This window comes from Podarcis gaigeae (genome assembly GCF_964106915.1).
Source record: "Podarcis gaigeae genome assembly, chromosome: 9".
Taxonomy (NCBI): domain Eukaryota; kingdom Metazoa; phylum Chordata; class Lepidosauria; order Squamata; family Lacertidae; genus Podarcis; species Podarcis gaigeae.
In genome coordinates this window covers 64,750,050-64,775,019 of record NC_139685.1, presented here as the reverse complement: position 1 = coordinate 64,775,019, position 24,970 = coordinate 64,750,050, and the positions used below count along the sequence as shown (strand labels likewise).

The 24,970-nt window shown below is 43.4% G+C and overlaps 2 protein-coding genes across 2 annotated transcripts; both read left to right on the top strand.

The window, feature by feature from the left end:
- Positions 1-1,602: 1,602 nt before the first annotated feature.
- Positions 1,603-15,631, top strand: MEPE (matrix extracellular phosphoglycoprotein). Its single transcript, XM_083756468.1, has 5 exons — positions 1,603-1,616; positions 5,790-5,855; positions 7,198-7,251; positions 10,182-10,274; positions 12,152-15,631. Exons 2-5 carry the CDS (start codon positions 5,802-5,804, stop codon positions 14,453-14,455), a joined length of 2,505 nt encoding a protein of 834 aa, XP_083612594.1. The 5' UTR covers positions 1,603-1,616; positions 5,790-5,801; the 3' UTR covers positions 14,456-15,631.
- A 1,622-nt stretch (positions 15,632-17,253) lies between these two features.
- On the top strand, positions 17,254-20,373 carry LOC310853058 (trimeric intracellular cation channel type B-B-like). The gene has a single exon (XM_083757226.1). It carries the CDS (start codon positions 17,262-17,264, stop codon positions 18,135-18,137), a length of 876 nt encoding a protein of 291 aa, XP_083613352.1. The 5' UTR covers positions 17,254-17,261; the 3' UTR covers positions 18,138-20,373.
- Positions 20,374-24,970: the final 4,597 nt, after the last annotated feature.

Genomic DNA, 24,970 nt, shown 5'->3' with positions numbered 1-24,970 from the left:
CTCCTCTTTCCTCACCCTGTGAGCTGCCTTACCCTTTAACTTACCTCAGCCCACCGGTATATTTCCTTACCATGCTTCAAATTTGTTTGATGCATCTGGCTAAGGAGACTTGCTGCCTACAGATACTCAAGCAAAATAGACCAATTACTCCCTAAACTTTCCACAGCAACTATTTTTTTTTGTATACTTAATAGAAGCTGCAATTACAACCAATTAGGCAAAAATGCATTCCCGGTACTCAAAAAAGCAGAACATAATTGCTCTGACTCACTCGATGTAGCCCTCCTTTTTAACTTTATCACTTTCAGTTCAACACCCATGGTGGTAAATAAGATGGAAAGGAACCTACAAAACCACACTGAGTTTGGAACTGTGCCATACAACAGGGATGTACACATCCCTCCAGATACTGCTGTACTTTTAACTCCCATCAGCCCCAGCCAGCAGTGGATGATGGGAGTTGAGGTCCAGCAACATCATCTACAAGGCTGCAGATCTCCCATTCTGGCGTCACATAGAACAGCTTCCAATAAAAATGGTGGCTCAGTGCCAGGTTCCTCCATCCCCTCTGTAATATCAACTTCTCACATGTGCTGACATTGTGACAATGCGTCTACTCTGCCCCCGGCCAGAGGCAGATGATGTGAAGTAGGAGTGCAGATATGGCAGATTACATCATAAAGATGGAGGGAAAGTTGAACTAGCTGTTATGCAGGGCAGCGGCATAGCTAGCCATCGGATGCCAGGTGTGGCATGCGTGTCCTGCAGCCGGGGGCGGGGCGAGCCACCCATGGGGGCACACTGCATTGTATACCGGCCAGTGCAGTGTAGTGGTTAAGAGTGGTAGACTCGTAATCTGGTGAACCAGGTTCGATTTCCTGCTCCTCCACATGCAGCTGCTGGGTGACCTTGGGCCAGTCACAATTCTCTGAAGTCTCTCAGGCCACTCACCTCACAGAGTGTTTGTTGTGGGGGAGGAAGGGAAAGGAGAATGTTAGCCGCTTTGAGACTCCTTCGGGTAGTGATAAAGTGGGATATCAAATCCAAACTCCTCTTCTTCTTCTCAGCCTCCCCCTCAGCTGTAGGGCGACTGAGGGAGAGGTGGAGTGCAGACACAAGTCCCACGCTGCCGTTTCAGGCAGCACGAAGCCTGCAGTCGCCCAAGCCACCACGCCACTCCCAGGAGAGACACGTGGCTTGGGCATGCTGCAGGCCCCACGGTAAGTGCTGGGCCCCATAGTGTGGCGCCCAGTGCCAGCCGTGTTTCGTTCCATTTGTTGACTGAACTAAAAAGTTTTGTGAGCCCAATTTTATGATTATTATTATTTAAAACTCATATTTTTGTCATTTTGTCATCCTCCTCAGTGATGACACCTGCAACCCCTTCCTCCTCCACTGATACAGGGGAGAGTGGAATTGCCCCACAGGATGTTCTTTTAAAATAGGGTTGGCTTGGGATGGGGGAAGAATTCCATTCAGTTCACACTTTAAGACAAACCTGTTTAATTCATACTTTCTCCAAACCAGAGGGCAGCCATCCTTCGAACTCTGGGTATCTCCAATTTTGAAATGCAGTTCTTCAGCCAAGCAACAAGTACAAGAATGCATATGATAAGGTAAAGTGTGCCTATAAATGCATATATTGGTGTAAATGGCATACCAAAAAAAATTATATATGGGGAAATTGCTTTGAGAAATGTGTATATTCAGAGAAATGGCATTCAAAGGTGTGTATATGAGAACACATTTGCAATAAAATGTTCATGAAAACTCTTTTCTGATGTGAAAATATGGAGAAGTACAGTAAATTTAAGATTGAAGAAAAAAATAAGAAAATGAGAGAAATCAAACCATAATGTTCACCCATAGAAGTGGCTAATCTTTTGGGTCTCAAGGGCCAACCATTGGCCAACCCTCCAGGGGTCTCATGCCAGTAATGGTCTCAAGTGGCTGTGGTCACCCCACACTCACTCATGAGCATGCACACAGAACGCAGGTGGCACTGTGGTCTGAATCTTGGGCTTGCCAGTCAGAGGGTTGGAGGTTTGAATCTCCATGACAGGGTGAGCTCCTGCTGCTCTGTCCCAACTCCTGCCAACCTAGCAGTTCGAAAGCATACCAGTGCAAATAGATAAATAGGCACTGCTGTGACGGGAAGGTAAAAGGCGTTTCTGTGCCCTCTGGTTTCTGTCACAGTGTTCTGTTGCGCCAGAAGTGGTTTAGTCCTGCTGGCCACATGACCCAGAAAGCTGTCTGTGGACAAACGCCGGCTCCCTCGGCCTGAAAGCGAGATGATCGCTGCACCCCATAGTCGCCTTTGACTGGACCTAATCATTGAGGGGTCCTTTACCTTTACCTGCACACAGGATGCTCACATACAAAGGATGCACAGAAGCATATGCACAGGAACATAGGCCTCACCTCCTCAGCTAATCTGTGGAGTGGGGCTATTGCTCCTCTCTGTTCATAAAATGAGCCACCTGTCTCCCTTAAGTTTTAGTTTCTTCTTTTTTGCTGCTGCTGTCAAAATCAGTGGGGTCTCGAAGGGTGGCTGGATCAGGCCTCTTGAGACCACTCCTGTTTCAAAAGTATAGTTCTACCCATATTATTAACTGAAGAAGTTAGAAGCCCCCATCATGGAATGTCAGTCACTATCAGGCACCTTCAGCCGCACAATAGATATTTATAACCTGCATTTTGTTTATCCACCTCAATGGAACATGAGATGGCTGGCTTCCACCACAAAGACTTTTTTAGATTAAAACCGACCCTCCTCCAGTTATCTGTGGGCAAGTGCTAAAAGCAGCCAGAGCTGATTGGCCATTACTATTATAATAAACTTTAAACATCAGCAAGGTGGGCAAAAGGCTGCCAACATCGGCTGAAGGTACCCTGTCTTCTTCAGGAAACGTGAGCTATTTCCTTACTATTCTATAACAATCTCCTGCTTCCTCTTGGATCAGCTAAACCTAACACTCTGCCTTCCATTCTCTAAGGCTGCAAAGCTTGAATGCTGACACATGGAAATTGGACCTCCATCAAAGTCTAATCCCATTTCCTTGAGCCGATATATGTTAGTTAGTTTCAGATGGAAGGTTTCAACCTTTGTATTAAAGAATACTTAGTTTTGTGCATAGTGCATGCCAGGTAAAGATAAGATCTGTACAAATATGGGTAGGGGAGTATTATGTTACTATTTAGATGGCAAGCAAAATTCGCCCCATTTGCTCACATCTGTCAGCCATATATACAATATTTCTTCACAGTGGTCAAATGCTCAATCTAGATTAATATTCAGCTGCTCCTTCCTCTGCTGGGCAATATTTTTCCAGTCTTCGACCTCCAGTTCCTTCGTTTCTTTTGATGCAAGAAACCCAAGGGGGATTCTCCAATTATTGTTGTATATTATAATCAACAATATTTTTCCTCCAGTACAACATTGCAGCATTATCTTCAATATTATGAAGCGTTCAATTCTTATTCTTTATTTCACACCCAAGTCCGTATCCTGTCAACCATGCATGTCAGTTTAAATGATTGCATTTTTTATCACCTCTTTTTCCAATCTTTTCCCAGAAAAGTTACATTTGCTCAGATATTTGGTAGGTAAACTGATTTGATTTTCTGAATGTGGTCTTTTCTTTTTGTCTAGGGCTGGATCTGCTTGCCACAGGTTTTCTAATTGCTTCCCTTGTTGTTGCTGTTGTTTCTGTACAATGGCATGTATTTTTCTGCACTTTTATATTTTTACTATCCTGATACTTCAAGTAGAAGTGGCCAAATGGACAAATAGACAGGGCTCCTGTACTTTTAATAGCAGTGTAGAAATTTCCTCTTCTACGCCACTATTAAAAGTACAGAAGGCCTCTTCCCACTGGCCACCTTACCTTCAAAACCTACAATGACAGAGAGGCTGCAGCAAACACATTTTTAACAAATAAAGCAAAAGTAAATTAATGTGTTATGCATAATGTGGTTTAACATGTGGAGGTTTAAGAAGGTGCATTAAACAGCATTGGGGTCCTCCCTCGTAGCTACACAGTTTTATGGATTTGAATAGTTTGGAGCAATACTTCTACATAATTGAGCTCAGGTATGTTGCATTTCAACATTTGCCAACCTGCTGCCCCTCACAGGTTTTGGACTACAAAACACCAAGTTGGCAAAGGCTGTTGTATATCTTCACTGAAGAATTGGAGGATTGGAGGTGCAATGTGCTCAATTTAAGGCAGATGCTTCTAGGCAAACTCTGCTTGTTTGAGGGTAGGGGGAGAAGAGGCACATCAGCATAGTGATAACCTTTGCCATTGCTGTCAGGTGCAAATAGCTCTTGTTTTATTTAATATACAGTGGTACCTCGGGTTACATACCCTTCAGGGTACATACGCTTCAGGTTACAGACTCCACTAACCCAGAAATAGTACCTCGGGTTAAGAACTTTGCTTCAGGATGAGAACAGAAATCGTTCTCTGCACGTCCCTGCTGCACAGCGGCAGCAGGAGGCCCCGTTAGCTAAAGTGGTGCCTCAGGTTAAGAACAGTTTCAGGTTAAGAACGGACCTCTGGAACGAATTAAGTACGTAACCAGAGGTACCACTGTAATCAGTTATCCACAACTGCCCTAATCCAATGGCTTGGATGTGCATGCAAAGGCTTTGAAATTTACATTAGGTTAGATCCAAACAACCAAGTTTTACTCAGAGTAGACACATTGAAGTTAATGGACCTAACTTAGTCATATTTCAATTAATTTCAGTGGGCTTGAGTAAACCTTAGTTGAGTACCGTCTTCAGTTTAGTTGGATCCCACTGAAATCCATAGGAAAATTTAATTATGACTTAAGACTCACTGAGTAAAATTAACTAAGGGCCTAACTAGATGTCACATTAGTTCTGTATCTGTGCCCTTAAGTGCACAGTTGCTGTTGTTGTTCAACACAAATTGCCAGTGCAGGGTCCCAATTCCCATCAGGACCTTAGCTTGGGGAACGTGGGGGAGGGGGGCTGTAATTTTTTGGGTCTCTGTTAATGGCCCCAATTTGTACCATCATTATCTAGTGCCTGCAATAGACATGGTAAGAGGAGGGGACAGTTCCCATTGAAGCAAACTACAATCAGAACAAGGGATTGGAAGGATCTGTCAGTTTTGCCTGTTTTTCTCATTTTTCCTATATCAAATTCAGTTCTCCACTATTTCTGCTTTTTTAAAAAAAAATCCTCGTGGAAACTCATTAGCATTTTAGTGCAACTTTGCCCTGATAAACACGGTTTTATATGCAGTTTTGCCTAATGCAAACTTTTTTTTTTTTTGCAAAGCAATTCCCCCTAATATAATGTATGTTTGTACATCATTTCCACCAACAACTTCATTCTTATGCACAATTTCCCCCAATATATGCTCTACCGGCTGAGTTGACTATGTATCTAGCTTTAAATCCCTACTCAAGCCTGATAAGCTGCGTGTCCTTGGGCCAGACATCAGCATAGCCTACCTCACAAGACTGTTGTAAGAGTAAAAGCTGGAGGGGGGTCAATGTATACCACACTGAAGGAACAATGGGCTATAAATGTCATGAATGAATAAACAAACAAGGATGGGATTGGCCTCCACATTTTGCAAATCAATGCTCCATTCATTCTGATTCAGAAATATGATCGTACTCTTTAATTGTTGATTCTCAGAACAATTAATGATTTGCTTTCAGGAGCAAGGAGGGGGTATTCTGGATTGTGATCATAGGCATTAAAGGTGAAATAAAAACATTTCTCAGTTATATTGCTCTGTCCTTAGGAAGCTCTGAAGATGAAGGCTGCTCTTTTGTACTTGACTCTCTGTGGCTTAACCTGGGCTCAGTCGGTGAGTATTCCAAACTTCAGGCTGAAATGATATACAGATTCTCCTGAGAGTAACTTTTGGGGGAAGAGCGACATCTGGAGGACAGATGTTTTTAGAAAGTTTCAATAGAGGAACGCATACCTATGAAAAGACACGGCGAAAACATACTGTGCAACTTTCAGAGAAGTGCGACATCTGGTGAAAAACTATGGCTAGGACTCCACATTTTGGAATTCAGTGTTGATTCTAATGTTCGGGCAGATTCACATGACAGGGTGTAGTTCATAATGTTCCTCTTTCCCCATGTGCCTTTGTATGAAATGCCTCTACATGAATTCAAGTCAAGGAGTGACATTTATTTGCATGGAGAGGCACCATTTCTGCTTTGAGTTAGTAGGAATGGAGCAAAGAGAGCAACGAGATAACAGAATTGTATAGAGACAACTGAAACCACGAGGCATTCCTTCCAACTGCTTCCTTCTTGTAATTTCCTGCCCTTTAGCAGGTTTCTGGAGCCCCACCTCGGTTTCCTGTGCATCAATGAAGCTATTATCCCCAGTAGCAAGTGCTCTTCTGTCATCTGTAATGTTGTCTCCCTCCCCCTCAAGTTCTAGTTTAAAGCTCTCCTGATCAGGCTCACGAGATTCTTAGCAAACACATCCTTGCCAACCGCTGTGAGGAGCAGCCTATCTCTCTGCCAGATATCCTTCCTCAAGGAAGCGGAAAATATGATCCAAGAAGCCAAACTCTTCCTGTGCAGCCAGTGGTTTACCTCCAGTATTTTCCTCTCTCCTCCTGGGTCATGACCTTCAACAGGAAGGAGTGATGAAAAGACCACCTGTGTCCCAAGGCTCTTCAGCTTCCTGCCCATAAGTCTCATAGTCCCTTGCTATACAGTACGTTGAAGGCTGTGTGTTCCAGTGCTGTCACACTGAAGGGATTATTCCTTACAAACACAGAACCAACATTATAGATATGCAGGATGAAGTGATAGGATAGAGAGGGATGGGGTAAAATGATCCCTCAAGGAATCATGAATGCTCAGGGTTCCCAGTTGTGTGGAGGGTCCCAACATGCAAAGATGCCTCCTTTACACCTTCCCACACACCTGCTCAAAGACCTGAGGCTGCAGTCAGTGGAGATGGAGAACATGGAGGTGGGGCCAGCTTATGTGGCCTCCCTCACCTTTTCTGAGGTGAGTGTCAGAAAAAGACCAGGAGTTTGCTGCTATAGAGCTAAAACAAAGTTAGATTCTTACCCAGCCTCCCTCTGAAAACCTGTAGACAACCCTTTAGCAGAACACACCAACAATTCAGAAGAGATTTACCTGACATTGTTTATTCCCCCCCCCATCTTTCTCCAGGAGCTTCAACCCCATTACAGGAAAGCGAAGCAGAAGTGCCGAGGAGATCACCAGGTAAATGAAATTAAATTTATTATGGTCCCAGACCAGATTCACATACCATACTAAGTGAACGTAAAACACAATAGAATTAAGTTTGAATTAACAATCAAATATGACAATAAACAGTACAAATATGACAGCCATTAGAAATGTGGTTTAGGTCTTAGTCTCTAAAATATTTTCTACAGTTTGCATCTGAGGCCTTGGCCTTTGTGATAGCACAGCTTGTTGCCTGAATTTCATGGCAGCCGCAAAAAATATGGCCACCCTTAGCATGATATCTGGATCCTTATCCTCTATCAGGGATTTTAAGCATTGAGGTTCAGACCCACTTGGAATTTTCTGTATAACAGGGGTGATAAAGACCGAGCGTATATACACCAGGTAAATGAATCAGGTATTTTGATGACAACGTGGCTTCCTTCAGCTTCTGTTAGCAGAAGAAGACAGGAAAGTGTCGTTTGTTCCACAGAAACATGAGATGAATAGTGTGCTTCAATATACGGATGCTGCACGGAGGCATAATCAATAGGATACTCTTCTGTTTTAATGCACTTTGCTTTCTAATGCTAATTTCCATTGCTGGAACAGGAATGGGAACTTTCTTTTCTCACCCTGAGGCCTTGTGTCTTTAGAACCAGCTCTGTAGCATGGCCAAGGGTGGCACAAAATATTATGCCGCCTGAGGCAAGACAGGCCAACCACTGCCTCCTCCACTGCCACTGCTGCCAACTCTCTTCCCAGAGGTTCCTTAAGGCCCTTCTTAGGATCTACAACTTGCTCTGAGGAACATAGGGGCCTTCCTCAGAGTGAGGCACTGAGTATTACCGGTAATCTCCTCAGAGTATTGTGAAAGAACTGTCAATCAACATTTGATTATCTCCTTCTACCGGTCCACAATAGAAAGTGTCCTTTCATACCGCATCACAGTATGGTACGCTGGTTTGACATCAACTGATAGGAAGTGCCTACAGAGGGTGGTGAAAACAGCACAAGATATTATGGGCTGTCCCGTGAATCCACTGGATGAAATAGCGGAAGAACGTTGCCTCAGGAGAGTGAGGAAAATTCTCAGGGATCATTTACACCCTGGCTGGCACTTTCTTGATCTCCTGCCCTCAGGCAGGAGATATAGAAGCATGATTAGTCACACCAAGAGGGTAAAGAACAGCTTCTATCTTCTGCTGAATGAAAAGATAACAACAGGGCAACTGACTTTTGGGTTTGGTGGGTGTGGGTGTCAGTAAATGAGTGGAATTAAGACTAAGAGAGCTGAGTGGGAGGGGTGCTCGTGTAATCTCACTGTATACAATTTATACAAGTGACAATAAAGTATTTCATTTGAGGATGAGGTGTCCCTGAAGAGTATCTGCATTTTCATATGCAGTGGTCAGAGTGACAGGGCCACTGATTCACCGTGTCTCTACCTCCTAGAGGCAAAGGGCCCATCTTGGTTAAAGGGTGGAACCAACCCTAGGCATGATCCAGATTACCACATCATTGGTAGGAAGCAATGTCAGCTCATCCTTTTCTGCCAAGCCTTTGCTGATGTGGAGAAGGGCTGCTGGGAGGGGTATTACTCAGAAGGGTGGTGGGAATGGGTGATTGGCAGATAGCTGTGATGAGCCTGTTGACGACTCTTAACGACTGCAATAGGTCTTACAGGAAAAAGCAAGGGGTGAGAAGGTTTCTTATCTCATTATACATGACAAAGCCATTTTTCACCTTCTCACCCCTTGCTTTTTCCTGTAAGACCTATTGCAGTCATTAAGAGTCGTCAACAGGCTCATCACAGCTATCTGCCAATCACCCATTCCCACCACCCTTCTGAGTAATACCCCTCCCCACCTTCTCACTATATAGAAGGGTCTGGCAACTTCTGTTTCAGTGTATCTGAAGAAGTGTGCATGCACACGAAAGCTCATACCAAGAACTAACTTAGTTGGTCTTTAAGGTGCTACTGGAAGGAAATTTTTTTGTTTTGACTATGGCAGACTAACACGGCTACCTATCTGTTAATAATTGTTATAAGTGGTTAATAAATGTTGATTATACATCGATATTTCTTGACTTTATTTCATTTATATTCTTAAGAATCTGGGTTGGGGCTAACAACAGCTTTATAAGGGTCTGGTAACTTCTGTTTCAGTGTATCTGAAGAAGTGTGCATGCACACGAAAGCTCATACCAAGAACTAACTTAGTTGGTCTTTAAGGTGCTACTGGAAGGAATTTTTTTTGTTTTAACAATTATTAAGAACCACAACATAAAAAAAAAATAGAAATACTGTTGAAATACGAAATCATCTTATTACATACAGTCTCCTCATTGGCAAGTGCACTAATTATATTTCTTGTGCTATACATCTTAAACTTATTTCGCACCTCTTTGACCTCCTCCCTTTTGATCCCTACGTCTTTACCCACCCCCTGCACAGTCCCTGGGACCCCAAAATCGACTGCTTTGGAAAAGCTTGCTTGCATCTTTCTGGTTTGACTAACAGACTAAAAAGACTGTCCTTCTGGAATATAGAAGGAAGATAAAGCATGCCCTCTGGTGGAGATTGTAATAATTTCCACAGAGGTAGCTGTGTTAATCCTGCGGCTCTTTAAAGTCGAACAGATGTATTATGTGGCATAAGATTTCATGCGGTAGAAATGTGAGCAGAGAGGTCAGAGGGAAATGACTAATAACATTATTATTAATAATAATGCAGACTGTGCTAATTACAATGAAGTTTAAAAGTACTGTAAAAATAATTATACTAACCATTCACAAGGCAGTGTTGCTTATCACACAAACATCCTGGTGTCCATTGGGTGTTGTTGTTGTTGTTGTTGTTGTTGTTGTTGTTTTCCTAGTTCAAGAAGCAGGCATAGCTGAAATGAACAGTGGTGTGGTATTTCCAAGAGTACTTTTAATGCTTTATTTTCTGCCCCCAGATAATGCTCAAAGGTCGTCACTCCAAGCACGGGTTTTACATATTTAATTACGTGTACTCGTCTTCAGTGAGCAACAATCAAACACAGATTCAGGTAGAATAACGTTTTGGCTCATACACCTTTTTAGTTGTCTGCATTTGTTGCAGTATCACCACATGGTATACAAGGAGCACATCATTTCACCCACAAACTCTCTTGCAGTTGCTATTTCATTCTCATTTGCAGCACCAAAAAACAGCATCCCAGCAGCTGTTTCCATTTTAATTTATTTTGAAAAAGGCTCGTGGGGGAAGAGGAGATGCACCTTTCGACCCCTTGCCTTCAGAATGACAAGCATTTGTGCAGCCTGAAGCACAAGTGTTTGGGTTATTAAGCTTGGAAATGTCCCCTGGCCTACAAACATATCGAAATCTGCACACTCATCTTTCCTGATGCAATGCCACCAAAGTGACTTTACTTCTCAGCTTTTGCCGAGTAAGTAAACTGTCCTTGAGCAAGAAAAACATGGTGCGGTGCTCGTGTTAGAGGAGTGTTTTGCTTTTCCATAAGCAGCTGGGATGGGAAGTGGGTGGCACTGTGGGTTAAACCACAAAACCTAGGGCTTGCCAATCAGAAGGTCGGTGGTTTGAATCCCCATGACAGGGTGAGCTCCCGTTGCTTGGTCCCTGCTCCTGTCAACCTAGCAGTTTGAAAGCACGAAGTGCAAGTAGATAAATAGGTACCGCTCCAGCGGGAAGGTAAACGGCATTTCTGTGCGCTGCTCTGGTTCGCCAGAAGCGGCTTAGTCATGCTGGCCACATGACCTGGAAGCTGTACGACAGCTTCCTTGGCCAGTAAAGCGAGATGAGCGCCGCAACCCCAGAGTCGGCCACGACTGGACCTAATGGTCAAAGGTCCCTTTACCTTTAAGCAGCTGGGAGCAGAATTAAATGAAGGTCCAACACAGATAAGCAGGGCCAGCCCAAGACATTTTGGCACTTGAGGCGAACCACAAAATGGCGTCCTCGCAGCAAGGGAAGGAGTGAGTGAAGATTTGTGTCAGGAACAAGTGGGGATAATGATTGTCATAGGGAACAAGGGTGGGAAGAGACCAGCAGCACCTCTCCTGTTTGCCAAGAGGCCACTATAGAGGTGGCTTGTGGGGAGAGCTGTCAAAGAGATGGCAGATCTAGCCTCCAAGGAGTTTGCAGCAGTTTTCGCTGCTGGAGCAACAGCAGTCAATGCATTCCTTGGAGGCTGGATCTGCTGCCTTTGTAGTTCCTGCTGCCTGGGGCAAACTCCTCACTTTGCCTCATAAGTGGGCTGGCTCTGCAGGTCCTGCTGATTTATCCAGCAAATACCCCATCCCAATGGCCAATATTCTTCTGTAAGTAATTCTCATTAAAAAACAAACTACCCCACAAGTTTAATAGCCTTGCCGTTTCTGTAGAAGAAATGAGCTCCCTGCTTTCCCAGGAACAGTAACTGACATTAAAGGGTAATTAACAGGCAATCCAAGAGGCAATTAACAAGCTATTTATCAGCATTCCCACTGCCACATTCAGTAGAAAATGATAAGAAGGGCCAGAGCTACAAACAGGAAGCATTTAAATTACAAAAAACACACACGCAGTGGCCCTGAAATGTTTCATTGGTGTTTTGCCAGTTGACACTGGGCAGGGTGGTTCTAAAACTGTTTAAAATCACAATAATTCCCACAAATCAGGTCTAAGGAAAACATTGAAAAGGACAACATAGAAAACAGAGTGCAACAGTCTGCCAGTGACATGGTCTGGATTCTCTGTAAAAAATATATATATAAGTGAACAAAACATGGAAATTCCAGACTGAATTGTTACTGAAATAGCAAAGGTTGTGGCTCCCGTACTCCATGGATAAACACATTAGCCATAAAAAATTAAATGATGAATAAGTTTTACCTTGCTTGTTAAATTAAATACACTCACCATTTGTTTTCTTTTGGAATTTAGAAAGAAGAAGAAGAAAACAGAAATAACATTTCCATTATCACTCACGGGTCTGACATAAAAAATGTACCAAGGATGGCCACTGACAATTTCACTGATCCAACACAAGAGGCAAGAGAAGAGCATAAGCATTTTGATGCAACTGGAAATGGCAGAAAGACTGAGGGCAGAAGAACTACTGGAAGCAGCCAAAATTTATACAGACATTATGGAAATACCACAAATCAGGATCTCCACCAGCATCACATGGAGATAATTGTAAACAAGGAAGGAAATGAAATTGCTACAGGAGATAACACCATTGAGATAGATGGGAGTGGGGACATAGGCTTTCCAGGCCAAGTTGACACCCATCATGGCGTCATTATTGGCAATGAATATCATGACCGAGTCAAAGACCACCAAGACACAAGAGGCACTGATAAACTTCGGGGGAAAGATAAAGATGGCAAATTTGGGTTATCTAGTAATACCAAGTCATCAAAAGATCCCTACATCAAAATAGAGATGAAGGAGAATGATGCCAGTGTAGTCTGGGAAAACAATCCTTTCCATGATATTCCCAAGAAAATTAAAGACCCACCAAGCAAAGATTATTCAAAAGTCCATTTGAAAGTCATAACTGATGCCACCAATAGGAAGCCAGGAAAAGAAGAAGGTGGTCATGTTCATTTGTTAGACAAAAGCAGAAGGGATAACAGTACCACCAAACTATACACAGGTCTCAAAGTAAAAGCCAACATGTCTCAAGAAAGTCTAGGGGAAATTGAACTCATGAGAACCAGAGGCAACAACACTAACTTTGTAGATACCAGTGAAATTAAAGTGGCTAAGGAAAATGGTACTGGCAATGCTACAGTGCATGCAAAAGTCAAAGATGGGTATACAGTGGCAGTTAGGAAGCTTAATGGACAGAAGGACGGATATGGAGTTACCAAACCACGTAAAAAGGGTGATGTAAAAGATGGTGTCACTAGTGGCAGCCTTGTGGAAATAGTTGGTGTTACCAACCTACAGAAGAAAGATGAAACCAGAAAGGATGTCACTAATGGAAGGTCTAATAGTCATCTGGAAGCAGCTGGTGTTACCAACTTACGAGAAAAAGATGAAACCAGAAAGGATGTCACTAATGGGAGGTCCAATAGCCATCTGGAAGCAGCTGGTGTTACCAACTTACGAGAAAAAGATGAAACCAGAAAGGATGTCACTAATGGGAGGTCCAATAGCCATCTGGAAGCAGCTGGTGTTATCAACCTACGAGAAAAAGATGGAACCAGAGAGGATGTCACTAATGGGAGGTCCAATAGCCATCTGGACGCAGCTGGTATTACCAAACTACAGAAAAAAGATGGTGGTGAAATTGGTACCAAAGAAAGGCTTATCAGTCATGTGAGGGATCTTGGTGATACCAAGGCAGAGAAAACAAAGCAAAGCAAAGTTATATTGAGCAGGAAACTAAATGGTCATCTGGATGGATCTGGTACTACTAAGTCACATTCAAAAGGTGAATTTACTCTCCTTTCCGGTAAACAAACTTCAGATTCCGGTACAACACAGCACAGTCGAAAAAGTCCCAGTGAAGTTGGTATTATTCATAAAAGGCCTAGTATTGGTGAAGGTGGCAATTATGAAAAAAGAAACAAAAATGCTCATGAGAGCACATTGGGTGGCCCAAAGATGACTGAAAGTGGCAAAACAGGATTTGGTGTCACATTTCAAAGAGTCAACAAGGACACTCCAGAAAGAGCTATCAGTTACAAGAAAGCTACTGGAGATTCTGCAGATCTCAAGAGGAGTGATATAGATTCTTCCAACAAAAAGGAGGAGCTCAGTGGTCAAAAATCGATCCAGTTCAAAAGTGCCCTGTCTGAATCTCGTGGGTCTCACGGCAGTATCCGAGACATCCTTAATGTTCCAAAGAATGAGAAGCTTAAAAGTCAGGGGCCCTCGTTGGCCACTGTGAAGAGTAATAAGAAGGTTATGAAGCCAAGCAAAAAGGCATCTAGGGTTAATACTGGAACGTATGGCAGCAGTGCAGCTAAGCACTACCATGGGTATTTGGGTGTCCTGAGGAGAAAGAGCAGTCAACATGGTAAGAAGCGTCCATCTGTCCGTAGAAATGACAGTAGCCAATCATCGGAGAGTGAGGAAAACAGCCGCCAGTCTTATGAAGACTATCAGAATGACAGACCCGACAGTCATGAATCACCTGAGAGTACTGAAGAAGACCGATCTGATGAAAGTCATGACCACAGCCAAAGAACCAACTCACAAGAGGATTCCCAGGAGCGGAAGAGTACTGCTTGATTTGCTTGCATTTGTTCGGAAGGGAAGAAAAGAGAGCCTCAAATGCACTAGGCTAGGTGATACATAGGCCATAATTATGTGGCATTGCTCTGGTGCACAGAATAAAGCTGAAATCCTATACCCACTTACTTGGAAGCAAGATTCATTGACCTCAATGGGATTTACTTTGGAGTAGGCATATATCAGAGCATTGCACTTCAAGAGCCGTTATTAGGGCTGAGTCGAAATAACTCACAAGTGTTTTCAGCTGTACCTCCCTTGCTCAATTATTTTTTTTGGGGGGGGGGGGTAATGGCAAAATGGAGAGTTTATTTGTGTAAATTGGCTTTGCTAACTCTTATTCTTAGTGATGCCATTATATTGCACAATCTGCTTGCCACATGACATCCTGAGGTGATCCCATAACCCATCCTTCCCCCACCTGGCGCCCTCCAGCTAATTTGGACTACAACTCCCATCAGCCTTAGCAATCACAGCTGGAAGTTGCAGCTCAGGGGAGGCTGCTATAACCTGTTCACTGTGCAACGATTGCATAGTGATCATCTGTTAGGTCAATTCAGGAAGGAAGAAGCAGCACCTAGGTAAAGCACTGCAGCAGCTTGTTAGCATCTCTCTGTACAATGGAAGAGAGTGCCTTTGGGAGTAAAGTCAAACTATACTGGAGAGTTACAGTGCCCACTGTGGCTGTAGAGACTGATATGGGAGAGACATGTTTTGTTGCAGCTGGGGCAGCTAAGAAAAAGTATTTCCACAATAATGTCCAAAAATCAGCAATAGATAATGCTTAGCACAGCTCTTGTCATTATGCTTTCTAAAGTCTGAAGGCAGGGAAATCTATGACCCTCCAGATGACGCATAACTACAACTCCATTACCTGTGACCGTTGGCCATGCTGGTTGGGCCGATGGAAATTGGAGTCCATCCAACAACATTTGGAAGGCCACAGGTTCCTTATCCCTGCATTAAAAGCAACTTTGACATTTACGTCTTTCACAGTACCTTTGATGTTGTAATCTGAAATTATTAGCTAGAGGACTGAATAGTTGTTTTACTGTATTGATTTTATTTGGGTAAAAAATGCTGCAAAACAGTAAAAGGATATCTATATAACATGTAGGATTTAATAATTATAGGTGCTATGATTACGCCGCATGCCAATAAAGTATTGGAAAAGTCCAGCTTTTGTCAGCTTTATTTCGAAAAGGGAAATGTAAATTTAACTCTTAGGCAACTGATCACAAGTCTCCCATCAATTTCAATGCAATAATTAAGCATGTGCTCCACCATCCAGTTCAATGGGAATAAAAAGTCTACTGGATTGTGTAATTAGTCTCCTATACTCTGTATTCAGGCTTTTTTTAGAAGGCTGGAAAACTGATCCCATTAGGAAAATCTTAGATTCCTTTTGTGCGTTGCTCATGGGATCATCTTTGGAAAAGTTTGCACAGCAGTCAGACAACATGCAAAAGGGTATGCAGTGCACTCACGAACTTCCTGCAAGCACATTCTTTCAACCCAACTGCTAAATGTAGTTATTGAGAGACAAGTGGCTCTTATGCTCACAACTATCCATGAGTTAGATCTGGACTAAGTTATTGCATCTTCTTCTTCTTTGGCAATCACTCGTAGCCGAGTAAGATTGTCTTTCATAAACACGGTTTTAACAATGAGTCCGTAAGTGACTGTGGAGGCCAATTCTGGATCCACACGTCCTTCCACAGTGGGGACATTGGTTTCTGGGTGGGAGCTGATCATAGTGTGGATTTGCCAAGCGTGCCTTCCTCTTAGCACGTTTCTCCCTTGCGCCTTGAGTTTGAGGGTCTTCAAAGCCCATGACACCTTTTGTAAAGGCTTTTCTCCAATTGGAGCACTTGCTGGCAAGTGTTTCCCAGTTGTCGGTGTTTATACTACATTTTTAAAAATTTGCCTTGAGACAGTCTTTAAACCTCTTTTGCTGACCACCGGCATTGCACTTTCCATTTTTAAGTTCGGAATAGAGTAGTTGCTTTGGAAGACGATCATCAGGCACCCGCACAACATGACCAGTCCAATGAAGTTGATGTTGAAGAATCATTGCTTCAAAAACTGGTGATCTTTGCTTCTTCCAGTACACTGGAATTAGTTCGTCTGTCTTCCCAAGTGATGTGTAAAAAATTTCGGAGACACCGTTGATGGAATCTTCGGAGGAGTTGGAGATTGCATTTATAAGTGGTCCATGTTTCACAAGCGTAGGTCCCACTGAAACCAGCACAAAAAGTAAACTTAAGTCCCACTCATCTCCATGAGAACTGTGTGTGACTAAAGTCCTCTTCAGGTTCTCATAATGAGGCTTACATAAGAACACAAGGTGACAACAGCCTGTGTTGTCTTCTCCTCCAGCACCATGTAGCTCCACCACCCCTTCATCATCACCCTTCTCAAGTTCAAGGGCAACTGCAGCTGCTTGCACCGGGGGAAGCTTCCTGAGCTTCTGGAGGCTCCTACCCAATTTGGAATGATGAGTTTCTAGGGTTCTAGAATGCATGGGAGCCTCCACAATCACAGGAGGCTTCCCCACTGCTGATAATTCTCCCTGAACATGCAGAGGGTAACAATGGGGTTAGAGACCTTTCCCAGCCCCATCTTGAGATGCAAGGCATTGAACCTGGGACCTTCTGAGGGTCAGCCCTTGTGAGACCTTCAGTGGGAAAGACAGCTAAAGGGGACATCAGCAAAGTGAGCCAAAGGGCACAGTCTCAGGAGAACGCAGGCAGGTACCAGTATTCATGAATGCATGCATAAATAACAGTAAAGGGAGTCCGCCGCGATGGAGGAGCTCCTGGGGCAGGTGGCGCTTCGCTTCTCCCGCCTGCCCATGTTCCCTTTCTTCGACCTGGCGCATTACGCGGCCTCCGTCCTGTCGCTGAAGGAGCAGCCGGGAGCAGTTGACGTATCATACCGCAGCCCAATTGCATGCTGGTTTAGCGCAATGCTTTACTGTTTTGGTGGCTCCATTTTATCTTCACTGATGCTTGCAGAACCTCCAGTTGGATTTCTTGCCAACACCACGAATGTCTTACTTGCCTCGTCAGTCTGGTATCTTGTATTTTATTGTCCGCGTGATCTAGCCTACCGCTGTTTCTGTTTTCTACCTATACGACTGCTGCTTGCAGGGATGAAGGAAGTGACTAGAACGTGGAAAATAACTGGCGGGATTGCACATGCACATCAGCACTACAAAAATGTCTGGTTAATCATGATAGTAGTTGGCTGGGCCAGAGGAGCTGGGGGCGGCCTAATATCTAACTTTGAGCAGTTAGTGAGAGGTGTGTGGAAGCCAGAAACTAATGAACTGCTGAAGATGTCCTACCCTGTGAAAATAAGCTTGATAGGGGCCGTACTCTTCACAATGCAGCACATCTCTTTTCTTCCAGTAGCAAAGCCCAATCTCATGCTGTATTACACCTCCTTCTTGGTAATCACAAAGGTAATCATGATGCTGACGGATAATGCTTTCACTCCCTTGGCCCCGTTTGAGAAGGTGCTGGTTGGCCTCCTCTTTGGTCTTCACCCGCCTTGCCCTGAAGCTTGTAACAGCGAGGCCAAAGTCCCTTACAATGGCGCCTCCTCAGACTACGACCGCACGACAGCTGGAGAGACGAGCGACAGTGTCAAGAGAAGACATGCCAAGAAAACAGAATAAAAAGCTTAGAATGTGATGCGGGGTGGCCAAACGTTGCTTCTTTGTACATGCCCATAAAAACACGCCATGTTTTTCTTTTTCCTAATAATGTGAAAGGACAATTGTGTATAAGGAAATTCACGTAGCAAATGGCTTCCCAGAAGCATAGTGCAAAGTTTCCTGTGCAAACCCCCATTTCAGTGAACCTCGCTCAGGCTACATTGCCCACGAACTTTCTGCACTATTGACAACTACTGTTGCAACTGCCACATGGCTCTATGTAGCCTCTAAAAATGTATTTTTTTGTAAGCTAGAATTCATACTTGGACAAGATGCATCATGTTGGGTTTCTTTCTATCTAATGTGACTTGATAAAAGAAGAGATTATATTGTGATTTTACTTGTATGAAGAATTTTTATTGTGGTCTTAAAATAGTTTTTCTACTTCAGGAAACAAAATACTAACTTTTGAAAAGCTTGATGAAATATTTTCTGGCACCAGTGAAATGTGATTGTCAGAACTGACTATTTATGTTGATTGTAACTTATTCGGGAGATGATCCAGCAGACCTGAGCACCTTGAAAGCTGATGGGTGAGCTTTAAGCATGAGCATTTAGGACTTGAAAGTTTTTAATTTTTTGGCTGAATTGTGTCCTGGTGTTTTCATTCTTTAATACCTGGGGTTACTCTCCCAATATTTTAATACATGATTTTAATCTAGTTGAGAAATGTGAACATATTTGTGAAAATGTAATATATTCAGTGACTGAAAGAAGCAGTAATTTCAGTGATCAAATTTAAACCAGTTTAATATTCTACCAATTTTATATATATAACAGTGCTTGAGGGCCAATTTTGTAAGTTTTCACACTTGGCTTGAGTCACAAGCAATCTTGTAGCTTTTTTCACAAAATATCCATACAGGGTTTTCAAATCTTTGTACGTTTACTCACTGGAACCACTTAGATATTAAATTATTTGTAAGCATGAACTTCCTTCTTCCTTGATGGGTTTATGAGACAAAGAAACTCAAGTGCTGTGGATTTTCGTTTTGGATTTTTCAAACAATTCCACTTAATCAGTCAGAGACTCAATGTGGTGAGAACAGACCCCCCTTCAATACACACACTCTTTTATTTATTGAAACAGATACTGCATACTAGAAAGGTTTTCCCTATATAATTTGGTATATCAGCCTACCTAATGGTAGCTGTAGACACAAACTTGCACACTGAACCATGTTTCAGATGTTTGCCTGGTACCAAAACACCTGTGTGGTGTTGCCAATCACCTGGCAGGAAATAAAAATAGAAAGGGGCCAACTTCCGGGAGGTCTCCATCCTTTTCCCCAATCACCTGCCCGGCCAGAATACATGGTTTATGGTCTGTATTTGCCTTCATAGGTCAGAAGCTGTATCACCCTGTTGTAGGATTTAACCTCTACTGGATGATAGCCAACTAGGGGCAAATCCACAATATACCTTTAAAGCATACTCAGCGCACATTTAAAGCACTTTCCCCAAAGGCTCATGGGAACTGTAGTTCCCCCCCAATAGAGCTACCATTTCCAGCATCCTTAACAAACTGCGGTTCCCAGGATTCTTTGGGGGAAGCCATGTGCTTTAAATGTGTATTGGATGTGCTATGAAGTTATCCTGTGGATCTGCCTCAGGTCATAGAGTAGGCCTAAATAAATCAATGGACTTCAGTAACTTTAGGGAAATATTTCATGACATAAACATACGATTTTACAAGTAACTTTACATTGAAAAATAAATTCAGGAAGGCTTTTTTAAAGGTTTAATTTCCCCGCCCTTTAAAAATGTAAAGCTAAATTTCTCTCTTAAAGTGGTTTTGTTCTGGGAGAGTGTAATTCATTGGCATATAGAGAACGGGTACTGTTGTCTCAAGTACCCATCTACCATTATACTGAAATTCATTAGGGGGTAGGGCAGCTGAAAAGTACTTGAGACAAACACCAGCAGGCAAGTGCGCTTCCAACCTTTTTGTGCCAGTAAAATCTCTGAAATGTTTTGTATTACTGGGCTGAGCAAGCCTCTCTTTGCTACTAGATTTTTGTGGTGGTGCTGTTGACGACGACAATGACCTCACCCTAGTAATTTCACTGTAGTTCTTTTACACAAACAAATGTGAAAATGTATTTGAAATTACTGTTAAGATATTTACAGTTGTTAGCCAGAAAATGGTCTGCTTTGTATTTGGGTGCAGTGTGCATTTTAAATCCTTGCTATTAAATAACAGTAAAGCTTTTAGTGGGAGAAACGAACACACGGCTGCAACTCAGATTCCCACTAGAGGGCAAACCTGTCCTGATTTCAAAATCTATCGGAAGTGGATACTAGTAAACATTTTAAATCTTCCAGGGGGCAGGGGGAGAAGTCAGCTGTAGTAAATAGATCCTGGTATCACCCCCCCTTTTTTTACATTTATTGATGTATTATATCTTTCTGTAACTTAAAACCCCATTTTTCAATCCAACAGGATTCTTAAAGTAGCTTATAATAAAATAAAACCATAAAAACAAAACCTGATTACTAGATTGTAGGTGGAGTGCACACCCAGTGTGTGTATCAGGCATGGCAACTCTATGATCTGACATGTCTTCACCCCCCTCAATATCTGTTGGGAGGGGGCTGGGCCCCCACAATGTTGGGGGTGGAAGAGGCCTAGCATGGAACTGAGCACTGTGTGGCTTCAATGGCCAGCTCCTCCGGAATGCGAGAGAGGAGGAGCCACTGGTTATTGAAGCTGCGCCATGCTGGGCTCCACAATTGGCTTCCTTCCAATGCTGCGCCATCATGCTCATGACACGTGTCATGTGCATGACGTTACACATGCATGTTGGGTGCATGACGTGTGCACACGATGTGCGATGTGCGCATGATGACACACACACACACACACACACACACAGCATGCTGGGGCCCCTCAATCTTGGGCACAAGTCGGCACCTCTGGTGTATATGCACATGTAGGCACCAAGCATCAAGGGCAAATTGCATGCACTCTGCCTTAATTTGAGCACTTTTCAAAGGCAGGAAGCTGGAAACAGAGATACAGAGTGATGATTGAGTTCTGTTTGAATCCACAGCTGCAGCCATGGGAGAAGCGAGACCCTCTTGGGGTGAACCACCGTTGTTGTATATGTGTGTAAATAAAGGCACCACAGCACCTGGAACCCCTGGAATCTCACACTGCTCAGAAATTGGGGTGGCACAAAACAATATTTTACAAACACAAATGAATTCAGCAAAGGAAATTTGAAGATTGAAGGCTAATGCATGTGCAACATAAAATTTACTTCACAGCACTCATCCTTCCCATTAAACTGCCTAGATCCGGCTCCCTCAACCTCAGCCCTCCAGATGTTTTGAGACTACAATTCCCATCATCCCTGACCACTGGTCCTGCTAGCTAGGGGTCATGGGAGTTGTAGGCCAAACACATCTGGAGGGCCAAGGTTGAAGAAGCCTGGCCTAGATGCATCTTTTGGTGTGGATGGGGGCTTTGTTTACACTACCTGCCTCTGCAAATGCTTTGCTTCAGACAGACAGACAGACAGACCTGAAATAACCAACGATAACCTTGTTACAAAAACCAAACTGTCTGTGACAGGTTTTGTAGACTTGGCTGTTTCCTAGAACTTAACTGAAAACAACCTCTTGAAGACCACCTGTTGTTAAAATAACCACTTCTTCAGGTCCTTGGAATTGATTATATTTTTGTAGACTTGTAAAAACTAAATATACATACTGTATATCCTCAGGTTGAATAATGACATCCGGTCTGAATTGCTTTTGGGGGAAGTTTATTAGGTTAAGGAAGGGCTGATGGCGCTGAAGAATTTTTGTCTGCAGAAGAACACTGACAGACCTTCTGTGGGTGAGGTGGGAGTTAGCATTTGTCAGTTTGACAGCAGGGCGTAGAGTTCAAGATTGAGCCCAATTAAAAGGACAAGAACTACAACAACAACACGGTGACTAATATGTCTAAACAAATATTGCCAGCATGGACTTGGCCAGGGTCCCACCCAAACAAGCCTAGTGTGCTTGTGATTATCTCACTTTCATTTTTTATTGATTGGTTTACTGACATGCCACTTTTCCACAATGAGCTGTGCCCAAAATGTTGGACAGCAAACATTCAAAACACCAAAATAAAAATATACAATTCAGAGCATGTCAGTAAATTCAAAGATGGCAAAAACCTAACAATTTAACAAACCGAGTGAATGCAATTGTCATAGCTGGAAGGGACCACAAGGGCCATCGAGTCCAGGCCCTTGCAATGCATGAATTGTGGCTAAATCAGAGTTTTGGGTGCTGCTATCTGGAAAAATGAATGAGGTACAGTAAATAGAATGGCTTTCCTAGTGGAACAAGCAAGACAGGAATCCTGTGATTATGTAAGCCCACACTGAATCCTCAGGACAGAATTAGGTGGAAGTTCTTCAATCAGATCAACAAGCTAGTACCAGTTATTTTACTGGGGCTGGAGAGACCTGGCTGGACCCAACGCCAGGCCTGAAGTTGGGCAGCAGAAACAGACCCCAACCCCAGAGCACTTCCAACTCAATATTACAAAAACAAAACAAAATGCCAATCTAGGTTTAAGTACATAAATGCAAAGCAAAACAAGAGTTAACTGATGATAAAGTTTCTGGTACAGTGGTACCTCGGGTTAAGAACTTAATTGATTCTGGAGGTCCGTTCTTAAACTGAAACTGTTCTTAACCTGAGGTACCACTTTAGCTAATGGGGCTTCCCACTGCCGCCCCATCCTTAACAAACTACACTTCCCAGCATCCTTTGGGGGGTGCTTTAAATACAGTGGTACCTCGGGTTAAGTACTTAATTTGTTCCGGAGGTCTGTTCTTAACCTGAAACTGTTCTTAACCTGAAGCACCACTTTAGCTAATGGGGCCTCCTGCTGCTGCCACGCTGCTGGAGCACGATTTCTGTACTGATCCTGAAGCAAAGTTCTTAATCCGAGGTACTATTTCTGGGTTAGCGGAGTCTGTAACCTGAAGCGTCTGTAACCTGAAGCATATTTAACCCGAGGTTTCACTGTATTAGTCTTCATGCATTCCAAGGAGCCTGGTTTAAATACAGTTCAGAGGTGAGGAGTCCTCTCACCAGTGTCCCGAGAATGGTATAGAAGCAAGTCATGCACAACCTGCCAGATAAACTTCTAGGACAGGAGATTCCCAATTTCAGATACAATGTACGGGGTCTGCCAAAAGCACAAACAACCTTTATGAGCCTCCCTGACTATGGTTAAGAAAGTGAAAGCAATTTGGAGGCCAACATCCTGTCTTTGTTTGAATTCATGGGAAAGAATGTGAAAAATAAAGGAGCATGTTTGTTTCCATAAACAGCCGGCAAGCAGGATTTAAATAAACCTGGCTGTGAAACCTATTTGCAATGCCAGGACTCAGGCCTGGAACCAGATAAAGACAAAAGTACCTTGAATACGAACACACTGTGGTCCATTGTGCTCTGAGGAACCACATCTACCCACCCACCCCTCACATTTAGGGTTGCCAGACCCCAGGGGCTGAATTGAAGTCTCCAGGTTTGCCTGCCCTCTCCCCCAGATGGCAGGTGAATCTCCAGGTGAGAGACAGCGCCTTCACTACAAAAGCTCCCTAAGCAGGGAGAAGGAATGATCCACTCATTTCAGCAAGACCTGGGAACACCTTATTTAGCAAAGGTTTCTATCTCAGTGTCAAACCAGTGTTATATTTGCTTGTTTGTTAGACTTTGTGAGTGGGGGGGTTATCTGAATGACATACTTTCAGCAACTAAGTTTAATGTTTTAATGTGTCATGCAAAATGACATCTCTGGGGCTTGCCCCTTTGACATCCCCAGAGGTCACCCCTAGGCCTCAGGTATGGGTCCTGATGGTCTGATAAATCTCCTGACCTGACAATTTAAGGGCAAATTCATAAGTGACAGGGGGGAAACCCCCAAATCTCTGTCTTTTTGCTGTCTGGAAATCACAGCTATACTGAAAGGAGAGGTGCAGTTTTCAAACATGCAAAAAATGCACTGTGACTAATTAAGGCTCCTGGGTGCAGAATTATTGCATGTTCGCACACAAGAAGAGCCATACCTCAGTTGAGCATCTACTTTACGTGAAGAAAGTACAATTCCTGGAATCTCCTGGTGGGATTGGGAGAATCCTGGAAAGCAGTTGGCCATCAGTGTAAATAATGCTGAATTAGATGGGCCAATGGATTGATTTAGTTTAGGACAGTTTTCTAGCTTCCACCTCTCACTTTCAACTGTTGCATAAGTGTGGTACTTACTGTGGAAATGCTAACACCGTGCCTTTTTCTGCAGCTTTCTGCAGCCTTCGAGTTAGGAGGGACTCTTACCCCAAACAAAACAAAAACAAAACAGATACATGGTTTTCACACAAGCAAGGCTTTCTGAATTCTGAGTTTGCCTGCTATTTTGGAAGATGGCTAATGCACAATCAGCTGACAGGCTTCACTTAGGGTAAGGTCAGTGGTTCCCAACCTTTTTTTGGTCATGCCCCACCTAGGTAAAGGTAAAGGGACCCCTGACCATTAGGTCCAGTCATGACCGACTCTGGGGTTGCGGCGCTCATTTCGCTTTATTGGCTGAGGGAGCTGGCGTACAGCTTCTGGGCCATGTGGTCAGCATGACTAACCAGAGCAGCGCACGGAAACGCTATTTACCTTCCCGCCGGAGCGGTACCTATTTATCTACTTGCACTTTGACGTGCTTTTGAACTGCTGGGTTGGCAGGAGCAGGGACCGAACAACGGGAGCCAATGGAGGTCTTTCAGGACCAGTGTTATGTG

Bases quoted from the DNA above. Each gene is read 5' to 3' on its own strand.
- MEPE (XM_083756468.1), top strand. From the start codon at position 5,802: ATGAAGGCTGCTCTTTTGTACTTGACTCTCTGTGGCTTAACCTGGGCT. The intron at 5,856-7,197 runs GTGAGTATTCCA...ATCTTTCTCCAG, and splicing joins GCTTAACCTGGGCTCAGTCG to GAGCTTCAACCCCATTACAG. The intron at 10,275-12,151 runs GTAGAATAACGT...TTTGGAATTTAG, and splicing joins ACAATCAAACACAGATTCAG to AAAGAAGAAGAAGAAAACAG.
- LOC310853058 (XM_083757226.1), top strand. From the start codon at position 17,262: ATGGAGGAGCTCCTGGGGCAGGTGGCGCTTCGCTTCTCCCGCCTGCCC.